The sequence below is a fragment of the Camelus ferus genome, chromosome 25 (assembly GCF_009834535.1).
Source record: "Camelus ferus isolate YT-003-E chromosome 25, BCGSAC_Cfer_1.0, whole genome shotgun sequence".
In the NCBI taxonomy this organism is placed as follows: domain Eukaryota; kingdom Metazoa; phylum Chordata; class Mammalia; order Artiodactyla; family Camelidae; genus Camelus; species Camelus ferus.
The window spans coordinates 24575937-24599916 of record NC_045720.1 but is presented as its reverse complement, the minus strand read 5'-3'; the positions used below and the strand labels follow the sequence as shown (position 1 = coordinate 24599916).

The following is a 23980-nucleotide window of genomic DNA, read 5'->3' as shown; positions in this document are numbered from 1 at the left end:
TTAAACATTTTACCTTAAGAACTAAGAGTCCTACTTTTTAGTATTTTTTAGTTTCTTCTTTTTTTTGGTCAGGAAGGAAAGAGTCCTACTTTAGAAAAAGAGGTTAGGCTCAAAATTTAGGTGTATTTAAAAAAAAGTCAATAAAGATTTCACTTTTTACCTGCTGAATAACTTTAACCAGATCTTTTAGCACCTGCCGGCGTTTTCGAACATCCTTGTTTGTTATGACTGCTGTGGTCAAATAGCGGAGAATATGGGGACACATCGTTTGAATTGCATTAAGATACCTAAGGTAAAAATACAAAAGTTACTTAACATTAGTAACTACCCAGTTTTTCTAGATCTATAATCATCTGTGATTTAAAGAAAACACTTGGGCAGCCCATTAGATTGCACTGTTTGAGTAACCTAGGACTGTAAAAACTTAAGAATGAATATTGGAAGGGCCACCTCCAAAAAAGTCTGATAAGAAATCCAACTGGTATTCCCCAATTTGGAGTGAGATGAGAGTCTTACTTGAGAGGTAAATAATCCTATTACCATTGGTGAGTAAAAGGATTTTGGAAGGCCCTTATACATGCTATTAGTCTGTTCCAAAAGATTTCAATGTGTGAAACACTCATAATTAGAGAATCAAGCACTTACACAAATTAAAGAATTCATTTCAGGGGATGAAAGATTGGAAACAATAGAGAAAGAAACTATCAAGAGCTGGCTATCCTCTGTTATTTGGTGTTTATCCTGTATCTCTCCTCTCAATTTTCTTATACAGCTCCCCAATTTTTATTCAATAAGAATGTCTGAGCACCAGGTACCATGCAAAGCTTGGGAATATTTGTCAATTAAGTCCATTCCTCTTAGCTAAATCTTCAAGCCCCAAAGTACCTATACAGCTCCATCTCCCACCACACCAACACTATCTCCTGCTTTCCTCCCTTCTTAAAGTCCACTCCACATGGACTGCTCTCCCAAACACATTCTTCATGAAAGCAAATTTTAGCCATCCTTCAAGGTCCAGCTCAGGTACCTTATCTTCCAAGTTCTCCCAGATTATAATATTAATAAATCTTTTTTACTTTGTTATATCGTAGATTCCCAATAAAATGTTGAACACTTCAGAGGACACCAGAACCTGATAATAACCTAACACTTAATAAAATCTAGTCCCACTCACTCCCCTTTAAATTCCCTCTAAACAAGGCAGGGTATAAACAGAATCAACACTCACTCAAGAATAAAACAATTTCTAGGAAAAGTAACTAAACAAATCAGCTAAAAGTTTCATCATTTGAAAAATTAAGCCTGAGTTTTAGGCAGAAAATTTAAAACACCATATTCATTCAGGACAAGTGATTGCCTCTATATTCTTATCAGACATCACATACAAGCACAGGAAAGCATGATTGTTTTCTTAATCAGTTTTGAATTCAGTAATTTTAGTAAGCATTTATGAAACTCATTCAAGACCAAAAAAACTAAGTTTATTTTATATTATGTTAAATATATTTATTTTTACTTATCCTTTCTTTATATCATTGCACCATATGTAACTTGTTTTTACTGGAGAAAGACTTCCTTAGGAAATTATCTCTCTCATGAGTATACAGCAGGGGGAAGCAAAATTTTTATAAAGGGCCAGATATCTATATAGATGGATACATAAAAGAAGGGAGTGGGGATTAAGAGTGATTCTGGGGAAGTTATCCAAGTTCATACTCTTGTAGGATCAGTAATTAATTATATATTTAGTTCAAATACAAGCAAAACTCACACATAACCATTGTGCTCTTTTGTTTTACTTCTCTTTATCTTCTTTCTTCTCTATCAATCAAAAATTGAAGGTAAAACCAATTTTCATCTTCACCTGGCTCTTCTAACTTCTCCAGGTCTCACTGATGGGTGTTACACATTTACAGTGTGTTTAGCATGCACAATACATCTGTACTTAGTTAAGCATGTTCTTAAGCTACTTGTTGTGTTGTTTGTTGGATTATAAACTATGTCAGAAAGGAGGCTATACCTCCCTTATTTTTGAAATCTAACTTAAAATTATTTTTCCTTTAAGTAAGAGCTTCAGTATTTATTGTGTTCTGAAGTATAATTTCATGATGGTTAAATAAAAATGCTTATTTTTCCTCTAGTACAACCCTGCTCCAATTATGGAAGTTTTCTTACAGTATTTTCTAACTGCAAGTCAGAACACCTAGTACTCAAAGGATAAGACAAAATATACCACCAAATAAAAAATATTTAAGTATCTTTTATGTGAGGGATGATATAAAGATTAAACAAAATAAAAATTCTGCTCTCAAATATGTGTATAATCTAGTTGGGGAAATAAGGCAATTCTAAGTTTTTTTTTTTAAAAATTAAATAATTAAATTCCAAATATAAGGCAGGCACAATACACAGGACCTCATGAAGGAAGTAAACCTGAGATACAACTTGAAAAACTTTAATTAATACAGAAAAGAAGAAAATGGTTATTTCTAGAAAGGCAGGCTGAAAAAAAAATCAAAGATGAGACTTACAGAACTTCAGAGGATGGATTTTTAGATGGGGAACTTAGAGATCACACTGAGCTAAAGCAGGCAAAGTATCTTCATGAGAAAGAGTTTTCTTATCAGGAATACTTAGAAAATTTAGGAAAAATAAAGGCAGAAGGGTCAATCAGGACAAATTCTGGATACCATCCAGTGGACTGTTAATAGTAAAATTTGAAATTTCTTAGGAAATTTGCATTATTATTTAGAAAACAAATTAAACACTCTTTTGCTAAAGGATCTTTTTTATCTTTCTTTTTACAACTGGACAGTACCTAGGGCATTGTATTACAAATGCATTCTTCCCCCTAATAGCAGCTACATTTGGTGGCAAAGCCTCATCTCTAATATCCTACGAACACTGTTCTATCTTACACCTGATACCTTATCTTGTATATTATGTTACATTTAAAAGTTTAACATTTTTCAAATGTGTAAATCATCTCCATTTTAGATTCAGAATAAATTATGGCAGAAATGGTACTATATATGATGTAAGAGACTTTACCCCGCACTAGCATCTAAACTTTCACTTCAAGGACAAAGTATAAGTTATCTCCAAAGTACTTCAGTAGTTTAAAAAAGCCTGAAATCATAATCTATATAATTAATTTAACCTACATTCAATGAACCACATTAAATTGTATTCCTGTGCTATTAGAAGTTAAAAACAGGAAAATACACTTTATCCACTAATACCTACTACCTAACAGACAACTGGAAAACACATACTGACTATAAATAAACAAATGCAAATTACATGTTACTTGCTAGAAGCTTGTCTACTTGAAAATGGTGAAACAATGATCTATCAAGCCAACTGGGTGTATTCTTAGAAGAAAAAGTTAGAATGAAGCAAAATCAAAGCAACTCATGAAGACATTACTAACAAGGAAGAAAATATTACAGCAACCTGACCCTATGGCAAGTGAAAACGGTAAGAACAGTATTTTGGTGAAAACTGAAAGTTGTAATAACTACTGTGCAGTCTTCTTTTTCACATTTTGCTAACAGACTATTTCTGTTAAAAAAAATAGTTCAAATGGCATGAGGGTTGTTATTGGAGGATGAAAATGTTCAAAAACCAATTTATGGTGATGGTTGCACCACTTGGTAAAGTTACTGAAAATCACCAAATCATAAACAAAAAAATGAAATCTTCTGGTATCTTAGCACAAAATCACAGTAGTGGAATCATACTATATTAGTCACTGTTACCTTTTAATAATCACACTCTTGCAGTTAAAAAAAAATCCATTTTCAACTATGTCCTTGATTAGGCCTTACAAATTATTAATTTTTAAAAACTTATCTTGAGTACTAATTTTAATATTCTGTGTGACTAAGATGGGAAGTGCAAAAGATCTTCTGCTGTACACTTCAGTGTCATGGTTGTCTTAAGGAAAAATACTTCTATGACTGAGTTGTAAGGTGAACTAGCTGCTTTTCTCACAGAACGCTATTTTTATTTTAAAGAATAACAGTCACACCAAAGCTATTCAGACTTAGGTATCTGGCATTTTCCAGAAAATGAAGTTGGGCTTATCCTTCAGTAAAAACAAATAATAAAATTAGAGTTTTCCAAAAGCAGAATTTTGAAAATTTGTACCTGTCATCAAGAGTTTGACTACTTTTCAATACTTTTCTAATGGGTTTAGAAGTAAAATTAATGATTGTGATTTTCTGGTATTGTACAATGTCAACATATCTGGAATACCTGTACAACTCCCTGAACCAGTACTTCCCAAATAACAAAAGCATAGTGTTATAAAATCATGCATGGGTAAAGACTATTTAAAGTACAAGACCAACCAATATAGTTCAGAATTTTAGGATAGTTTAGAATCCAAGTTTGACTTTTATCTTCAACAAAACTTTCTCCAATCTCAATTGAACTATTTCTAATATTTATAATAAATAGTTCCACTAATGACTTAAATGTATTGTTTTAATTTCATATAAGCCATAAGGTTGTCAAGAATTAATCCATACTGTTTCCTTCATATTTGTAGTACAGATTTTTTTTCACAGTGGGTTTGAATATTTTTATTTTTCTTGTTTGTATACTTCCTTTCATTACTTGAAAATATTTTAAAAAATCAGCTGAATTTAATGTTCTTTTCTGGATACATATGTAACCGCAAAAACTACAGGAGAGTGGGTCTACCTATAAATAGAACCATGGAAAGCCAATTCCTAGTGATTTCTATGGCCGAGCTCAAGAGCTGTCCTTATCCTTAACTCATCTACTAGGTGTCAAGATGAGAGCCAGCTACTAAAGGATCCAATGTTTAAGTCAATCTGCTCATTCAGGGAAGGCTCATACTCCCACACCTGACTTTAGGGATATCAATCAACTCATAAGACAATCTTACAGGTTTTATTATCAGGAGGGAGGCAAACATGATAATGTTACTTTTAATCTTTTTTCATTTGAATGCATATCTGATTAATCTCCACAAATATTGAGAAATATATCTTTAATTCTTGAGCTTGAAATTCTCATAAAACATTTTTGCATAAGATGCATGGATAGTTTAGCAATAAGGATAGTTACATAACTATTTTATACTCAGTATTCTCAAATTTCTTGCAATGATTTACCAATAATTTTTCTGGATACTCCAGATTCATCCAATATTAATATGTCTCAACTACTGCATGAGATCACAACTGTCAGTATCACAAAAAAAGCCTCTTCTATAATATAATGGTCGCCCAAAGGGTGCAGGAAAAAGGTACTTCTCAAGAATCAGAGTATAAGGGAAATAAGACTGCCCTCAGAGGATGAAATAAACAATGCACCAGAGCAAAGTGAGATTCATCAATTTAATGAGAAAGCTACCAGATAGGGAAGACTAGAGAAGAAGTTGATAAAAGATATTAACATAATTAAGGGGGGAGGATACAGCTCAATGGAAGAGTGCATGCTCAGCATGCATAAGATTCTGGGTTCAATCCCCAGTACCTCTGAATCAGTTAGTCAATCAATCAATCAAACAAACTACTCCCCCCTCAAGAAAAGAAAGATATTAACATATTTAAATCAGTATGGGGGACAGAAGAGGAAGACAGGAGCACAATGAGAAGTACTGATCTTAAATGGAATTGTAAAAAAAGAAGCAAAAAGCAAATCTTGGAAATGCTCATCAAAATGTTTAGGAAGACATACCTGCCAAAAAAAAAAAAAAATTCATGATCTGGTCCCACTAGCAAGAATGTTCCTATTGTGGAAATGGATATGTTAACATGATACTTCACTTGATGATGCCATTAAACATTCCAGTCACATAAATTTTCTATTCTGATTCCAAGTATTCATAAAGGTTCTGTATTCTACAACTTTCTATGTATTAAACCTAAGGGTCAGAACAATTTGTCAATATTTCATGTACTAAGTCCTCTTAGCACTTCACATTGCAAATAATGACGGCATTTTGGTTTTATACATTAGTCTTTTTGAGGTTGGCTCAGCTATTTCTTTGCAGATCTACCTCTACAATATTGCCAAATAAAGTTGTAAGCTTACTATATACCAAAGGCCAGAACAAAATAATACCACCCTTGTAGGATTTTACTTTAGTACATAGTGGCTAAAAAAAACAAACAAACAAAACTTTTCCAGGAGCTTTTTACTTAATGCAACCTACGGACTATAACTTATATAACTTTCCAGATTACAAACAACCTATCAGAGCACCCAGCAAATAGTAAAGTATATATGTAACTTTAATAATTGTAAATTTCCCACAAATAGGATTTAAGGAGGAACAAGAGCTCAGACAGAATGAAGCTTTTATGTCCACATTAGTGAATAATGTGAACCTAGAAGGCACATTTGAGTCCAAAAAAATCTCTTAATAAAAAAAGAAATGACTATAATGCTATGTAAATTATAAAATTTTAACTCTTATATTTACATTTAAAATTTAATGCTGGAATGCAGGCAAATATCACAGTCTTCTAGCTCACTTAATGCCATGTAGATTTTGCTTTTCCCTTTTCAAGGAAAGACAAAAACAATCTCCTGTTACAAAAACTTCTTTGCCGTTGTTCAGTTTTAACAAACTGAACCAGCATGTCATGCAAATACTGACTAAATACATTAACACAGAATTTAAGTTGTAATGTTAATACAAAAATAAACCAAGGACATTTCTGATAAAAGTGCTTCAATTTGCCAGATTCAGGGGAACATATAGCATTTAATGCAGACAACATAATATACACCATTAAAAAATGGCTCCCTGTTACTATGTTAAAAAATTACTTGCATTTTTGGTTGGCAATTATTTTTCATCTGTATCACCACCAGTAACTTAATTTCTCTTAAATTCAAAGTCCTGTTGGTTATGTTAACAACTTAAGAGGTCAAATATTTTAGTCTTAAAACTTACTAAAATGACCATTTAAAGAATATATTTATTAATATGACTCAGTTTAGATGATTATATTTCATCATCTTATGCAGAAATATCACTAGAGTATTACTGTCTTATTTTCAAGACTTAAAAAATTTACAAAAAAATTTTTTAAACTGGTTTTCAATCTTCACTGACATTTTAAATTAAAAGGGCATTACATCATTTATTCCAAAACTATACTTATATAAATTAAACATGCACTTAAAAAATGTTAAAATTTTAATTTGATAGACAACAATAAGCAGAAATCAAGTGAAATGTAAAAGGATTTCTATCTTCTTTTGGGTTAAAAATAACAAAAATGTTATCTTTACGTGTTTACATGAAATTTAGCCAACAATACAGTCAATAAGTCATATTGAGAAGCAACTGTTAAACTATGTTACTGCAATCTTGGGCTATATTAATATAAGCATATGTATCAATCATAGGAGCTAATATTGCCACTGTAATCTATAAGGCTTAGATAATAACCCTAGAATAAGCTTTAAATTTTAAAGATCCAGATTTCAAGAAGTCTGTGGATAAACTGGTGATCATCTAAAAACAGCCAAATTACTAAAAATTTGAAACACTACATTACTTGAGTGAGATTTAGCCTGAAGGAAAGATAAGAAAAATTATCTTCAAATATCTGAAGTATTTTCATAAAGCAGTCTTGTTTTCTGTTGTCCTAACCAAATAAGTTAAGAAATAATGTGCAGCAGATTCAGTGGTATTCATCTTAACTGGAAGAATAAATTTTTTTGAAATGATTTCTAGGTAACAGAACAGTCTATTTCATAAAGCAGTGAATTTCTTATCACCAAAAGCTGGATGATGGAGCAAAGATGGTATAAAAGAGATACTCCTGGGATGTATAGCTTCTTTCCAAATAATATGGCCTAGAGCCTTAATTCTAAAGCTTTAATTTATGTATGAATTACTTGGGTTCTCGTTCAATTGCAGATTCTGATTTAGAACCTCTAAGATAAGGCCTGCGATTTTACATGTCATCGATGCTGCTGGCCCAGGGACCACACTTAAATAGCACTTTAAAGGGTTTAAAGTACACTTTTATCAAATAATTTAAGAGTTACACGTAAGCTTTTGCAATTAACAAGTAAATCTACCACATGAAGGGGGGGAATAATGTGAACAAATGCAAATGTCAGAGAGAAGTACGTTTTAAATTTTTAAAAATCCATTTGATTTCATACAATTAATGCCAAAATTACACAGTGAAATAACTTACTGTGGCTGGTAAAGGAAGAGATCAATAATGTTATCACGACCTTTGGGGTGATTGAAGAAAACAAACAGAGACCAGTGAATGAGCCATGTCCGCTGCTGAAGAGACTGAAGTGGCGAACTCACAGACTAAAGGGTTAAAAAATAGGAAACAATACATGAGAAAGAGGAAAAGGAATAAACGTTGCTGATCTCAGAATTTTAGTTAAAATGGAACTTTTTAAGGCATGCACCTTGATATTACTATCAAAGTCCAATCCACTAGACCACTCTCTGCATGACCCTTGACATTCAACATTTTCCTTTTTCAGGGACAGATTCAATAATGCCCAAGCCATTTTTAGAGGCTGTAAATTATACTCACTTCAGAAAACATTTTTTTAAAAGCAGGGACTAAATTAAACACTCCATAAAATAAGTGGTTTTATTAGACACTGATAGATGAAATCTGTCATCTTCTGCATAGGACTTTCAATAATAGGTGGCACTAACTATACTGTCATTTTCACTGATGCAGATAAAAAAGGCACCATAGCTGTAACAAAAGTGAAAATTGAATTATTTACTCCAAAAGCTAAAAGAAGTTTGACATCTTTCTTCAAGGAGATTCTGTGAAACTAATCAAGCCACTTACACTGTGATTTTTATGTCAGGCCAACATTTTAGTCTCCCTCCCTTCCTTTCTTCCTTCCTTTTTACAGTACACAGTGTTTTCCTTATCAGAAAGTATGAAAGATACAGAGAAAGTTCAGAGAATCACCCTGAAAAGGAGTAACTCACATTATTATCTATGGTCTCTTTTAGCCGTGTAAGGTCTTCCATGGCTGCATCCCAATTCTGCATTAAGATTTCAGAGGCCAGTTTTCCCCAGAGTGAACTCAGAGCATTTCTATCCGTTGCTGGAACCTGTTTAAGCAATCATAATTAATTATATTCCAAATACTCTTGAGGGAAAAAAAAAGATAATGTATATTTTATAGCCTACATATCCATCTAGCCTACTAAAAGACCTGTAGCTCTCTTCTGAAAACTCCAGATATGTATTTGGATCACACTAGTTAAACTGATTCAAACAGCTTTCATTTACCTTAATTTACTAAAAATAGTCAAGTCTTTGATATTCAGTCTAGATCAGAAAATAAAGAGTAACTTAAAACTAGGATACAGTACCAGTGTTCTAGTATAACCCATTTCAGATTATTCATACACAACTAATCAAATTTTAGAAACCTAAAACTTTGCAAAGTTAGATTCAGAGTCAATTTGTTGCTAAAAATAACTGAAGTGAAGATGTGGAAATCAAGACTTGTGTGTGGGTCTCATTTACAATTTAGAAAAATTATTCCCAGAACAAAAAAAATTCCAAATTATGACCCAAATAGAAGAGGTTATGGAGAGAGAAAAAACAAAAGCAGGTCTACAGCTTAACAGTATTATCAATTATCAAAGGAATATGTACTGAGAAACCAAAGTTCATTTTCTCATATAATCCTAAAACCCTGGAACGTAAATAATTGTTATCCCCATTTTCAGAGATGAACTGATGTATAGAGAGCATAACTTGCCCAAAATTATACTTCTAGTCATGAAAGCTAAATGTCATACTGCAGTGTTCACCCACAAAAAAGGAGGAATGAGGGCCACCCTACCTACCTCTTCTTGCCACTGGTGGAAGTAGATCATAAACCCAAACACCTACAAGGACTAGGCTAAAAACAAAAACGAGTAAAGTAGGACTCTTAAAACAAGGTCAAAAAAGTGGATATAATGACTGAATTGTGCTAAAGCAGAAGTGAGGGTATTGGAGGGAGAATACATTTCTGTACCCCAAGTTGAAATTCTGAATTTAATTTTTCACTGAGGCACTACATAAATAGCTGAACCATTTATGCTTTAGTTTCCTCATCTATAAAATGGGGATAGTGACAAAACCCACCTTAGTTGTTATATGATTTAAATGACATAATACATATAAAAAGATTATATCATCATCTGATATATAATAAAAACTCAGGAAATGTGAATCATTACCAAAATGATTATGAGAATAAAAATGATGATATCAGAGTACTATAGATAGGTTACCTAAACTATGAGGACAATAACCATACCTAATTCAGACTCTTGCCTGTACTGAGATTCTTCCATTGATGGCATAATTAACTCAAATGTACTGAAAAACATTTAGCAAACTCTTAAAACAGGTAAATAGCAGAGACTAAATTTACAAATTAAAATTTGAAACATAACCATGAAACCACTGGTTCTCATCATTATTACAAGATATGTCCACAAAAAACTTGCACCTGAATACTCATGGCTTTATTTGAAATAGACAAAACACAGAGACAATCCAAATGCTCATTAACAAATGAATAAACTAACTAATATATTCAAAGAATGGAATACTAGTCAGCAATAAAAAGAATCAAACTTTTGATACATACACTAACACAAACAAATCTCAAAAACTTACTAATCAAAACAAGTCAGGCACAAGCTTACATATATCATTGCACTTATATGAAATTCTAGAACAGAAAAAAATAATCTATAGGGATGGAAAGCAGATCAATGGATGAACCAGGGGTGAGGTACGACTGAAAAGGGAAACAAAGGGTCTTTCTAGGATCCGGTGGTAGTTGCACAGGTGTATGCATTTGTCAAAACTCATTTAATTTAAAAATTCATTTAAAAATCCATAAAATCATTGTTCAGATTACAAAGGATAAAATGGCTGATCCTAACAAAGAAATCTGAGTGTTAGTATTTCACTGAATCTAAGATACCATCAATTTTTAAGATATTATTTTGTGTTCCCAAAACCAATTCAGAACACATCTCAATTTCGAATGTTAAAGTGGGATAAACTCTGAATCTGAGAATCAATATCAAACAGACATCTTTTACAGAGACATTATCAGAGTACATCAGATCCAAATCTTCAGTCAAGATCCTAAAACCATCATTAGTCAAGCTTTCTTGAGTCAAGAAGTACCTTTAAATTGAGTGACAAGTACTTACAAGAGATAACTTCTAAATTCTGAGTGAAACACACACAAAAATATGATCACCAACAGTCCTAGCATTTTAAAATCACTTTTATTTCAAATAGCTGCTGAATGAGGGGAGGGGTTATGTTTTGGAACCAGACCAAAGGCCACAGTGAGGGCAAATTTTAACAAAACAATTAAAATACAGTGTTAATAATTTTTAAAACAAAAATGTTCAAAAATTCCTACCAAATCTGCTACACCGTTTCAATTCAAATTAATCCATTTCTTACAGCATAATTCAAAGAAGTTTCACAACCAAACAGGGCGCATTTAAGCACTCCTTGGCGTATGCTAAAAGCCACCAAGTATTTTTAAAATAAAGGTAGATTCTAGGGTCACACAGCTTTAATTTATACAACACTGACCTACAACAGGTCACTCGGAGAGTCAAATTCTAATCTCAGATCACAGTCACAATGGTTCTTTCATAGCTTATGTTTCCTTAACCATAGATTTAAAAGAATAATCAACCCACCAGAAAAGAATTTAGAAATAAAAAAAGGCCACTGCAAAAAAATAAAATTAAATAATAAGCAAAAACTTGACATTATTTCTCCCAAATCCAAAACACGATTTTTATTTTTGCTACTAGAAAGATTTCAAACAAATACAGAGATTTTACAGAGGTACCCATCTAAATCAAAAGAAAAACTAAAATAATCCATTTTTAAATCTAGCTTGGTTATTAGTATTTATTAGTATGCCAACACGAAGTAACCAACTCCCATGTAACTCAAATGTGCTGTGGCACAAGATGGAACAAAAATTTCATTCCTGAGGACTATCTAATCACTACATTTAGAGTGCTCTTGATGTAAAACATTCATTTTGTATTCAGACCATGGTGGCCAATAACTTAAATGTCATCTGAGTTCTATCACAAGATTTGCTAGGTAATACAAAAGTTTAAAATCAACCCAGAAATTTTTTTTAATATAGGGAACTAATTAAATCTTCATATTTTAAAAAAGTAAATATAAAAGATCTGCAAACCTTTAATATATCTCTATCATATGCAGACATTTTCAGACTAACTATAAAACCATACTATATAAACATAATACTATTAAAGGTAGAATATGTTACATGCATTAAGATAAAAGCTTTTTGTAGCAGTGTGACAATTTTTTTAATCCCCAAAAGGTTCACGTGCACTTCTCTGGCTCAAGTCCATGTCATTACAGTTGGCTCTTCATACCAACCTGCTTTCAAAGGTGGATATGCTAGAAGAGTTTCAATATCTGGATTTCCAGCAGTTACCTTAAGTTTCCATGTCTTAGCAAAATGGCACATTCACTCACTGACCAGCAACAATAAATTTACTGTGCTAGAACTCTAACATGACACTAAATCTTCATTCTCAAAATTCACTCCCAGCATTAACAAATGATATGAATAACCAACTCTTTTCATGTACCTGTAATCATATCAGGCTTCTGATTTTACAATCCTGGTTTAAGCTGTTTACATTTCCAAAGTAATCAACTTTTGCTCTTCTAAATCCTTCATAATATTCAAAGTAAAACTGATGGAATTTTCTGATAAGTCACTACAAGTTTAGCATCACCAATTACCTTCAATGCACTTGCAAGCTAATCACAGCTAAACTGTAAATTAAGAATTCATTTACTAACGGAAGTAAAAGAAAAAAAATTTTTTCAAATTAAACTTGGAAAGAAACTGAAATCTTTATTTCTTCGAAGGAAAGATGACACTTCAAAAAAATGAAGCTAAGTACTTTTTTAAGTGTAAGACTTATTCGATTTAGTAACACCAAACTTCCTTTCCCTGGAAAAAAGGAAAATTTAATTTCCTAGGAAACAACCAAAGAAAACCATGAATCTTTTCTTTGTGACATGTGGGGCTACAAGAAAAAAGGCATCAGAAAACAGAGACAGAAAAAACAGACTCTTCCAAGGCTTTAAGACAAAAAGTTCCTGTCTTAAAAAGTAATTTCCCAACTCCTAGGATTAACTAGAGATATCACAGACTTAGGTACTTGCTTACTAACCCAAAGCAACAAATTATAATTTCTCAAATGAGAAGCTGGTTAAAACAAGAACATTTTGGTAACTTCAGAAGGCATTTATTAATACAATTACCTAAACAGAAGGCAGAATGAGAAAAAAATCTGTCAATGTGAAAGCCTGATTTTTCCTTTAACTTCACACAATTCTCCTTCCCTAATAAAAGCACTGAATCTAGGAATGTGTCAGAGTCAAATGAAGAAAACAAAAGGGTATTTCATAATCAGAAATTTTTTCTACCAGTACCATTTAAACTCATCTACTCCCTACATAATGAAAACAAAAAACAAACAAAAAAACCCCAAAAAGCCACTGACCTCTATATTCTAATACCTGGGGGCAGAAGTAAACAGAAAAAAGTTACTATTAAGGCATAAAATCTTTTCAAATTATCATCAGAATTCCACAGTTGTTTACAACAAGTTCAAGGAATATAGGCAACATAAAATATTAAATTAAAATTAGGAATAATGGATTTGTTTAATAAATATTTATTAAGCATTCACTATGTGCCACTCAGTGTGCTATACAGTAATATTATAACTAATTCACTACATAATAGAATTCTACTAATGCTAAAATCATACAATTATACATAAAATTACAAATTAGTGGTTCCCACTTTTGGATTTCAAGGACAAATTAAATCTCCCTCCAAATTTTGAGGCCCTAATGTAAGGTTTTCTGTTTCTATTTGGTTTTTGTTGTAAGTTTCTTAATTCTTTTATCCTTTTGCCAATGATTGTTGAAAACTTAATGGACAGATCCAAATCTACAGAGATAGACATGTTTTGAGGAACCAAGGGAATCCTATAAAAGAGGGGAAAAAAAAAAAAACTTACCAACACTCTAAAGAAGTAAAGATATTCTGCTGCTCCAGAGTAATTTCCACATTCATACTGGAATTTTGCATACCTGTAGAGTGTATCTAAATATTCCTGCCTAAACTGAAAAAAGGGGAAAAAAAGCTTAAGTTCTATTTTTTAATTTTGAGTTTTAAAATTCAAACCATTTACTCTTTTAAATGTCCCTAGAAGTCAATTCTTTCAAAAGTTGCTTACCCCCACCCCCAAAATCAGAAAACCACATGACCCTAAAAATAAGTATCAGGAATTATTGGATTCATACTTCTGGCCTCAAAGAGTTATGAATTGTAACAATACCTACTTTGTTGTGATACAAACTTGAATTGCAGCTGAAGGTCTGCAATTCAATGAGTCCCTTAGCTGGTAAATGAGCTTAGACAACTACCAAGTATACCTAAGATTTTGTGATTCTGTACAAATAATATGTACAGTAAACTTCAGGTCTCTGCAAAAACTGGCCCCCATTATTACACCAACTTTTAGGGTTTATGATGCAAGCTAAGTGAAAGAGAAGAAATCTAAGAAGGGCTCCAAACTAGAACATCAGCAAAAAAACAAACATTCTATATGGAAACCAGAAAGACTAGTTTTGCACAGTGGTCGGCATGCTTCTTGTTGCAACTGTTAAATGAGATAAAACCTGAATGCACGTTAAAGAATTAATTACATGCAGAGTCTCACACTTTTGAGTTAATACCGGGGAAGGAGACTGGGAGATGACTAGGAAAGCCTGTAACAACACTCCTTTTGGGGGGGATTTATAAAGGTCTTGATAATATCAAGGGCTACTGTATTCCACAAGGCAGCTAAAGTATTAATTCTATTGCTCAAAGCATTCTAATTCAAGTTTAGTTCTGTCTTTACCTACTTGTTAATCCATAAGAAACATTAAATGCTAACTAGTATATGATCATTCTGGAGAAAACAAACATTTTGAGAATTTGTTATATAAAGGTAATATAAGGATATTATTTTTTAATCAAGACCAATTTTTAAAAACTGCAGTTTCAAAAACATACCAGGTTATTATGTCTAATAAATTAATCTGGAAATTACTCTTGTCAAGCCGTGAATCTATCTTTACACAATTGTTTAATAAGCCTTATTACAACATGAAAACTAAACAATTTTTTAAAAGACCACTTACACCATGCTTGTCTGCCAGGTAGTCAAACAGCATCCGACCATCCCTTAATAATAAAAAACAATTTTTTTTGTATTTTACAGGCCACAGAAAACAAAACAAGCAAATCCAACTTCTATCTTGTTACTCACATAAAACCATTTAATTACCTTAATACTTAAACATTGAAAATAAGACTTCCTGAATAAAATAAACAGAACATTACATGTTTTGAACACAAGGAATAGGAACTCAAGGAGAATTGTAAATTTTAAAATTTCACTTTCAGATTTCTTTAGCCCTAACTGAAAATCACCACTGATTCACCACATGATCTAAGTTTTTTAGATAATAAAACCAGAACATTCTTACTATAGTTACAGTAAAGTCAGTAGTCTACTTAGGTGGTAATCTACTGAGAATGATATTTGCTCCCTTGAGGATACATTTCTAATAGATAATATATTCTTAAAATAGAACAGAGACTGAAGTAAAATGTAGCATACAAGTAGGAAATTAACCCTATAAATTTTGTCCTTTTCCACCATGTTAGTATTTTTCATGAGGACAGTGATTTGGCAAATTTACAAGGTTAATAAATCATGCCTAACTTACATGCTATCTATGCTACACATCCTATATAATTATCATTCATACCAAAGTGGCAAATAACCCAATTTAACTTTTTTAAAATTAGCTCTGCATAACTTGAGATGTTGGCAGAATGGTGAAAGACAAATTGATGTCAAAGACACCAAGGAACAAGTGATAGGTGGCAGGGTTGCCCACCTTCTGGGCATTTTCAAAAGTGAAATAATTTTCTTATGCTTATTTCAAGAATGAATACTGCAGCATGTCTTCTGGGAGCCTAATTTTTCTCGAAGGTTTAACGGGGAGGGGATATGTTATCACTAAAATTAACATGGGCATATTACAATAGAAACATGTATGAAATTTTAACATAAAAAGATTTCCAAAAAACCTACTTAACACTTGCTAGAGATTATAGTGAATAAATTTTTGTGTTACACTCCGTATCTCCCTCAGGTATATAATCACTGTCCTCTGGCTGATTGGGTATTTCTCAGAAAGTATGATAAGTACAACACTATATATTTAGTGAAATTTTAAAATGGGGAATTGGCAGGGAGAGGTTACTACTTTGAAAATAGTTACCCTAAACTTACTACTTCCCAGCATTTAAGGGACTAGACAAAATCCAAAATTTAAATACTAAATTTTCTGTTGTACTCTAACATCTGGATTATTTCAGTTGTTCCTTTGTGGGCAATTATAGTCACGTAAGTTTGACTATAATTACTCATTATATTCTAGGTGTACACAAGTATACACAAACACATAGAGATAGCTATATATAAGCTATACATATATATATATATATATAAAATATAAAACAGCTTTGTAAGATATAGCTATCTCTGTATATATATGTAGTGTGATATGGTATGTTATACCAGCATATAATAATAATATAGTATAATACAGTATTTGCTGCTTTTTAAAAAAAAAATCTGGTAACACTTTCCCAAATCACAAATGGAAACTTAAGAGCCAATCGCTCTAAAAATTTGGTTCAGTAGCATAAGAACTTACAGTGCAACATGGCAAAACCTTGAATAATTCGTCAAGTGAATATACTGATAAGATAAAATTTACTACAATGGCAATATTCAATTTTAAAAGATTTTATTCTTAAACATTTTTAATCATGCAAAGGGCTTCAATTAGTGATATATATATATTAAGTCAGAGTAAGGTAAAATGCTTTCTTTGGAAACCAAACAATATGTCTATTTTTAGCTAAGAGGAAGTCAGAAATAAAATATAACCGTATCAACTTTATACTACCCTCCTTGGGCTGGTTACCAAGGTTGGAAGGATATGAGAGAATGTAGCAAAGCGATAAAATGAGCTCAGGTTTCCCTCTCAGTGAGCAACCCATGGGCTCTAGATATTGCCCAAGCATGGAGTGTCTCAATCTCCGCACTGACATTCTGGGTTGGGTAATTCTTCTGGGGAAGTGGGGTAACCGTCCGATGCATTGTAGGATGTATAGCGGCATCCCTGGCCTCTCCTCCCCAGATGCCAGTAACATCTCTCCAGCTCTGACAACCAAAAATTTCTCCAGACATTGCCAAATGTCCCCTGTGAAGGGGGTAGGAGGGTGGAACTGCTCCGTACAATCAGATTTGGATTAACTGGTAAAGAAGTTCTAAAAAAATTTAGTATTAACATTTATAATTAAGGACTTTCTGGTCCTACACGATAGGATAAATGAAAATAAACAGATAAAGTGATATTTTAAACTGAACTTTCAGGCTGGGATACTAGATAAAGTGTGAATTAACACTTGTATTAATCTAGAAAGAGAATTTTTAGAACTCAAATTAAGGAGAGGTTACCTAGTTGACTGCATTTGCCTTGTAGTTTCTGGATCTTCAAACATCTTCACAATTGGTTCCGTTTCTGCTTGAAGCTGTTTCAGTTGTGCAACAACGGTGGTTCTTTTTTCTCTCAAAGCTATTTAAAAACGCAAAGGGGGACTATAATGTTAAACTAAATTGCTCACTGTGAGGATGTCCCTGGAAATTTTTCAATCTATCTAAATCGGGCATACTTTTATTTACCCCCCAACATATTCACATCAGGAGCAATCGACTCAGTAACTCCCCCAGTTTCAATTTCTTCTTGTAAGCACTGCAAAGGCACAAAAGGTCTTAGAGAACCCTCTTCTTACTCTTAAAAAAAATTGAGGAATATACAGATACAGCCTGGGGGAAAGAGTTGTCAAGGAAACAATTATTTAACTCTACATTTGAGAGTTCGTTCCCAGTGTTTTTATATTTGGTCCCATTGAATTCTCTCAGGTGAGTATTATCCCAGAGTTTCTGAACAGAGGCTCAGAGAGGTTTACATATTATTACTACAAGTTTTCAACTAGATTAAATGCAATTTAAATCCAGTTAATAATTTCTCTTTTCACTACAAATCTAGTTCTGTAACGTCTCAAAACCAATTCTATAGTTTCTTTTTACTGCATTATGAAGAGCAAAACTTGCACATAACCTACCCTACTGGCATGTTTTAAAGTTTCACTAAGAAGTAGTTTACTTTTTCATCACAAACCAAAATTTAAAGAGTTACTGTTATTGTAGGGAACTGTAATAAAAGTTGAAATGGTGATTATGTTTAATTTAGTAATTTCTGTGTTACATATTAGAAAGTATATATTAGAATAGTTTCTCAAACACAGAGGGGGATCTGCGATTAAACTTTGAGAAATGTCAATTTAAACAAAATAAAATTTTTTTTTTTTTTACTGAAAGAGCTCTTAGACTTTCAAAGTAATACGTGCACAGTATTTTTTTTAAAGAACATCTATTACTACAGAAAACCAGAATTTGAAGAACACTATACCACAGTAGTTCTCTAATTTGAGAGCTGGTCTTCAGCCAATAGTTTCTGATTAAGTAGATCTGGGGTGTGGCCCAAGATTTCTAACAAACTCTCCGAGGTGAGTTGAGGATGCTGGTTCTGGGAGCATACTTTTGAGAATCACGGCTATACTCAAATGCTTCAAGACCAAAAAGACATCTCTAAGGCACACAAGATGCTAACTGAAAAAGTTAGCAAGCCATAAAACTGCAAGATTCTCAGATAATTCTAAGGAAATAGTCTGATTCATAATGAAAACTTTGATGATGCACACTATTAACTGAAGGTATTTGATGGCTATGTTTTAAAGTAGTTTCACATCTTTTATGGTGAGAAAATAACATACTTTAGAAGACCTGTAACCTTCGTATTACCTTTCATCCAAAGAACTTTTGAATCATTCAAATAATTATTAAGACGTTTGGCTAAAGCTCTTTTATAAATCACAAAACTTTTATTACACATGCCCTAAGTTCACAAGTCAAGCTTCAGTTGTAATGACAAAACTTACCATGAGGAATATCATCAGAATAAAGGTTTTTGTATACATCCATAGCGAAGTCTACCATGTTGGTATCACTAAGAAGATCCAACTTCCCTTGTAACAATTCTTTTTCATTGTATATCTGCAAAAGAAAATTACTTTCTAATGAATAAATTGAAGTTCCCCCAAATAAACTGGTTAATACTAAGATTAGTGTACCTGGAAACATATGCCCTGAACTACTATTTTTTAATAAAATATTATATACTATTAACTCACCTTCCTATAAGAAAGGCAATCAACCTACAGAGACATAAAATATTTTGCTTACCTACCTTAAAATAAAGCCAATTACATACTGCAAAGCCATTTCTAACAACTACTGATTTATATTATCTGATTTTTTATGTGTCCCTACAAGCCATCTTTTAGCCTTTCTAGAACAAGGCTGTGCTTAAATAAACAAACTCACCAACTCCACTGATAAGCACACAGTATAGCTGATTCTTCTCCACATCCAGATAACCAGGAATCAACTTTTAAATGTTTCACCTTCTTAGTAGCTCTCACATCCATGATGCCTACCCATTTCTCCTTGAGGCGACGTCTCCTTCCCCACCACATATTTTTTCACTAAATAGTTAAAATCCTTTACAGTGCTTCCTCATCCACAAGCCTGAAGCAAAACTTGCACCCATTCTATAAGTCAACCATGTCATATCAGGTTTTTGCTTTTGCAAAGAGTTCAAGAAAGTGATAAAAGAAATTTTCACATATTGAGATGTAAGGAAATCATTCTTATACATGGGTTAACCTGAATTTTATGCTAATTAAAATATCCTGTTTGTGGCCTAACAAACATATATTGTACATCTGCTTTAATTGTCAAAGAAAAGGGCACAGTGACCAGAAATAAAGATTGTTCATGTTGAAAAATAAAGGTTAAATGCCCCTCTTGCTGGGACGGCAATGCTGATACTCCTTTGATGATAAGACTCCTAGACTCCCTTCCCAGGTACCAAGGCCCTACTATACCTGAACCTTCCAATCTACATGAAAAACTCCTACAAAACAGTAAGAAAAAAAGACAATCCAATTGAAAATGGCTAAAAGATTTTAATAGGAACTCCAAAAGGGTATAACCAAATCGCCAACAAACACTGGAAAAGGTCCTCAACCTCATTAATCATAAAGGAAATGTAAATTAAAACCATACTAAAAACTTAAAAAAACCTGACAAGTGTTGGTATAGGTAACTGAACACTTAATCTGCTGGCAGAACTACAACCATTTGGGAAAACTGTTTCTATCTTCTAAAGCTAAAATATCGTTTACCCATCAATTCTGCTCCTAGGTATCCAAGAGAAACGAGTGTGTATTTTCAAAGAACAATTCCAAGTATGTTTCTAGCAGTACTATTTGTAACAACCAAATCTATCAATGTTAGAATGGATAAATAAACTGCAGTACACTCATACAATGGATTAACATTCCACGCTGAAAATGAATGAACTACTGCCATCCTAACAACTAAGATGAATCTCACAAACAATGCTGAAAGAATGAAGTCGTACAAAGCAGTATGTGGTGGTGAATGCTTAATTACATTTACATAAAATTTTTAAAAGGCCAAATCTAATCTATTATCAAACGAACGAACAAGGGCTTACCTTTGGAAAGTGTGAGTAATGACTAAGAGGGATCAGAAGAAAGGTTTTTAGGATGTTTGCAATGTTTTATTTATTGCTCTGAATGGTGGTCACACATAAGTGTATCTTTGAAAAAAAATCTTCATTTGCCCACTTTTCTGTGTGCATGCTATACTTGATAAAAAGTTAGTTAAAAAAAAATGAAGTTTCTCTTCAGTTTGCCCTATAGAAACTCTTAATCTAAGGTGAAAACATCTTCTCCTGGCATGCCACCTCTTCTCACCACTCCATAAACAGCTTTTAATTTATAATGTCTCTCCCAACATAGATCTAAAGCACCACTCCTCTGCCATCAGACATCACTGGCCTCTTCCTAAATCTACATCTGCTTATATCACCCTCTCTAAATTTTATCTCATAGAACTTACTCTGTAAAGAGAAGAGAGTAAATATTTCACATTTTGTGAGCCAAAAAGCAAAAATCAAGGATACTATATGTAAGTATCACAAGAGAGAAACAAATTTCCACAATTTCTTTTCCTTTTGAGATAAAAATAGAGTAATATGGAATAAAATGTCTTTGCAATACAGTTCTACTAATAAGAATGAAATTCTCTTTGGGCGGGAAAAATTTCATTCAACTGGTACAAAGTCAGTGTTCTTTAATTAAAAATGTTTGCAAATATTCATCTATAAAAAAATTTTTTTTAGTGCAGACCATACAAAACAGGCAGAGGGTCGTATTTGGTTCATAGGCTGTAGTTTGCCAACCCCATCAACCTCCTGAAAACAGCTCCTACTTTTTAACAGATTAAAAATCTTGTTTTGAAACCTCTTCCTGCTGTCATCCTCCATAAATCTAACATCCATACAGATTCTTTAAAAACTCAAGCCTTAAAAGTCCTTTATCCTGCAAATTATAACAACGTTCATCCAGTACCTCATCTCTTAAGATTGCTGACATAAATTAATCACTTCTTCCACTATTACTGCTAAAATAATTCATCCTGAACATACCCTCTGCTCTTTCTAATTTTTATATCACTCTATTTGGTTATCACTTTCTACACTAGTTTGGATATTGTTTTTAGGTGTTTAAGATCTTCTCTTTAGCAGTTATCATTTATCTCATTCATTTTCTCCAACCAAATACAATTCAATGTCAATCTCTAGCTCTGGAAAAAAAGTCATCTTTTTTCTTTGTTCTGACTAAGGTTACCCATAAAATGTTTCAAAACTAGGCAATAATGTTACTCAAACACATCTGTGCTTTTCTCTGATCAGCAATCTTTTTCCTCAATCTCTAAATGGTATTTATCTACCAGCCTACCTCTACACATTTCTACACTACTCCAATAACCTTCCACTGTTGCTCTCACCTATCTATAAACACCCTTCCAATCTCAGTTGGGCCCTCCACACCTACCAGTCCTTGCACTTGTCTTTGGTCAGTTTCCTCAGTCACCATTTCCAATCTACCTCACTCCTCAAAACTCTAATTGATTGTCTCACTCCCCTCTAATATAGGATGGCCTAATCTCCTAATAGAAAACATTTAGGAGTACCTACTCTATCCTAGAAGGCTAAATACTTTATATGCATTATTTCATGCAGTTTTTCTAACAATCCCATGAGGCTGGTGGTAGTAGCAACATTTTACCCATGAGAAAAGGTTCAGTTAAGAAGGGAAAGAAACAGTTCTCAAGTGCACAAAGGTATTAAGTGAGAGCCAGGACTCTAATCCAGGTCCCAATACAGCGCCCAGGCTCCTAAACATTATCTGGCCGCCTACTTCACATGAGAACAGTAAGACAAAAATAATGTATTCACTCACTTATTTATTACATAATAATGAAAAGCCTTTATGCTAGACCCTATTTATTTGCTGAGAACACAGCAGGGGAAAAAAAAAAAAAGCTCCTGCTCTCATGGAGTTTATATTCTCCAACATACTACACATACATGCAATTGATACCCTCATGTATCATGACCCCAACTATCCTTAACATCTAGTCTTCAAAGCTCAATTTAAAGCCTCTCCTCCTCAAAGTCCTTTTTGCCCACTGATTAGTATCTCTTCAATTTTTCTAGCACTCTGCCAGTACTTCTTTGATATTTATTACTTTGTCTTTATCTCCTCCAAAGGATAGTAAGATTTTCAGTGATTAGATGTCTGGATTTTATCTTGGATTTCTCACAATTCCATGGTAGTCCTATACTTAGTAACTGATAAATACTGCAGCCATCTGTCTTCCCCTTGGTATATTACAGCCATCTTAACCAACTTTCTCTCCGAGGAAGCAGGTATTGAGCAGTAATTTCCACTGATTGTCAGCTGCTGTTTATAGTTTTGGTCTTGCCCTATGAAAAACTAATTTACACTTACATATGCCTCCCTTTCATCTGTCTGCCTTGAAAAACAAAAAGTGTAAAGAACACATTACAAAAATACAAAGTTTGGCTGGTCTAGAAGCACTTTTTCAAGCAGCTAGTAAAGGATTTCAAGAGGGTCTTTTTCTATTCATTGATCTTTCCTTAATTACCCTCCATTATCCAAAAAAGGAAACAGAAGGCAGAGGGCTGTTTTTCCCAAGCGCGACAATAAAGATGTAAGTACATACTATAAAGAAAACTCAAGGGAAAAATATATCCTTTCAAGACAAAACTTTATATGGCAAGACATTCATGAACATTTCTTTAAAATAAACTTTGCTGTTTCCTAATATCAACAACTTTAGAGTTGTCTGTAAGTGTTTAGAAAAGGTTGATATGAATTTGAGGATTATATATGTCCAATGAACCATAAGTACCAGGAAGAGTTGAAAAGTCATCAGAACAATTTAATGTTTCTTTGTAGGGCTTTTTTGTTTTATTGCTGTTGAGACACACAAAATCTAGAGTACCCTAAGTAGACTTAGGTTTTAATCTTCTTCCAGAAACAGAATTCATTTATTTTTCTGGCCAATATTCTAATTCCCTCGTCACAGTAATATTACTTTCTTATAATTATTAAAATGCATCAATTTTCCAATAAACTACGATATAACTAAGCCTAATATTTCAAAACTTTTAGAACTGAGACATATTTCAACGTACAAACTTTTTCAAGATACCTTGAGTAG

The 23980-nt window shown here is 32.9% G+C and overlaps 1 protein-coding gene across 1 annotated transcript in view; it reads right to left on the bottom strand.

The window, feature by feature from the left end:
- The window catches only part of LOC102516301 (eukaryotic translation initiation factor 3 subunit E), a 40328-nt gene that overhangs the window by 15488 nt on the left and 860 nt on the right, over nt 1-23980 (bottom strand). Inside the window, exons 2-8 of the mRNA XM_006189080.3 lie at nt 19237-19351; nt 17693-17810; nt 15294-15336; nt 14123-14227; nt 8978-9103; nt 8202-8326; nt 161-287 (exon numbers count right to left, since the gene is read on the bottom strand). Of these exons, the coding sequence (XP_006189142.1) occupies nt 161-287; nt 8202-8326; nt 8978-9103; nt 14123-14227; nt 15294-15336; nt 17693-17810; nt 19237-19351 (759 nt within the window). The remainder of the gene's footprint in view (nt 1-160; nt 288-8201; nt 8327-8977; nt 9104-14122; nt 14228-15293; nt 15337-17692; nt 17811-19236; nt 19352-23980) is intronic.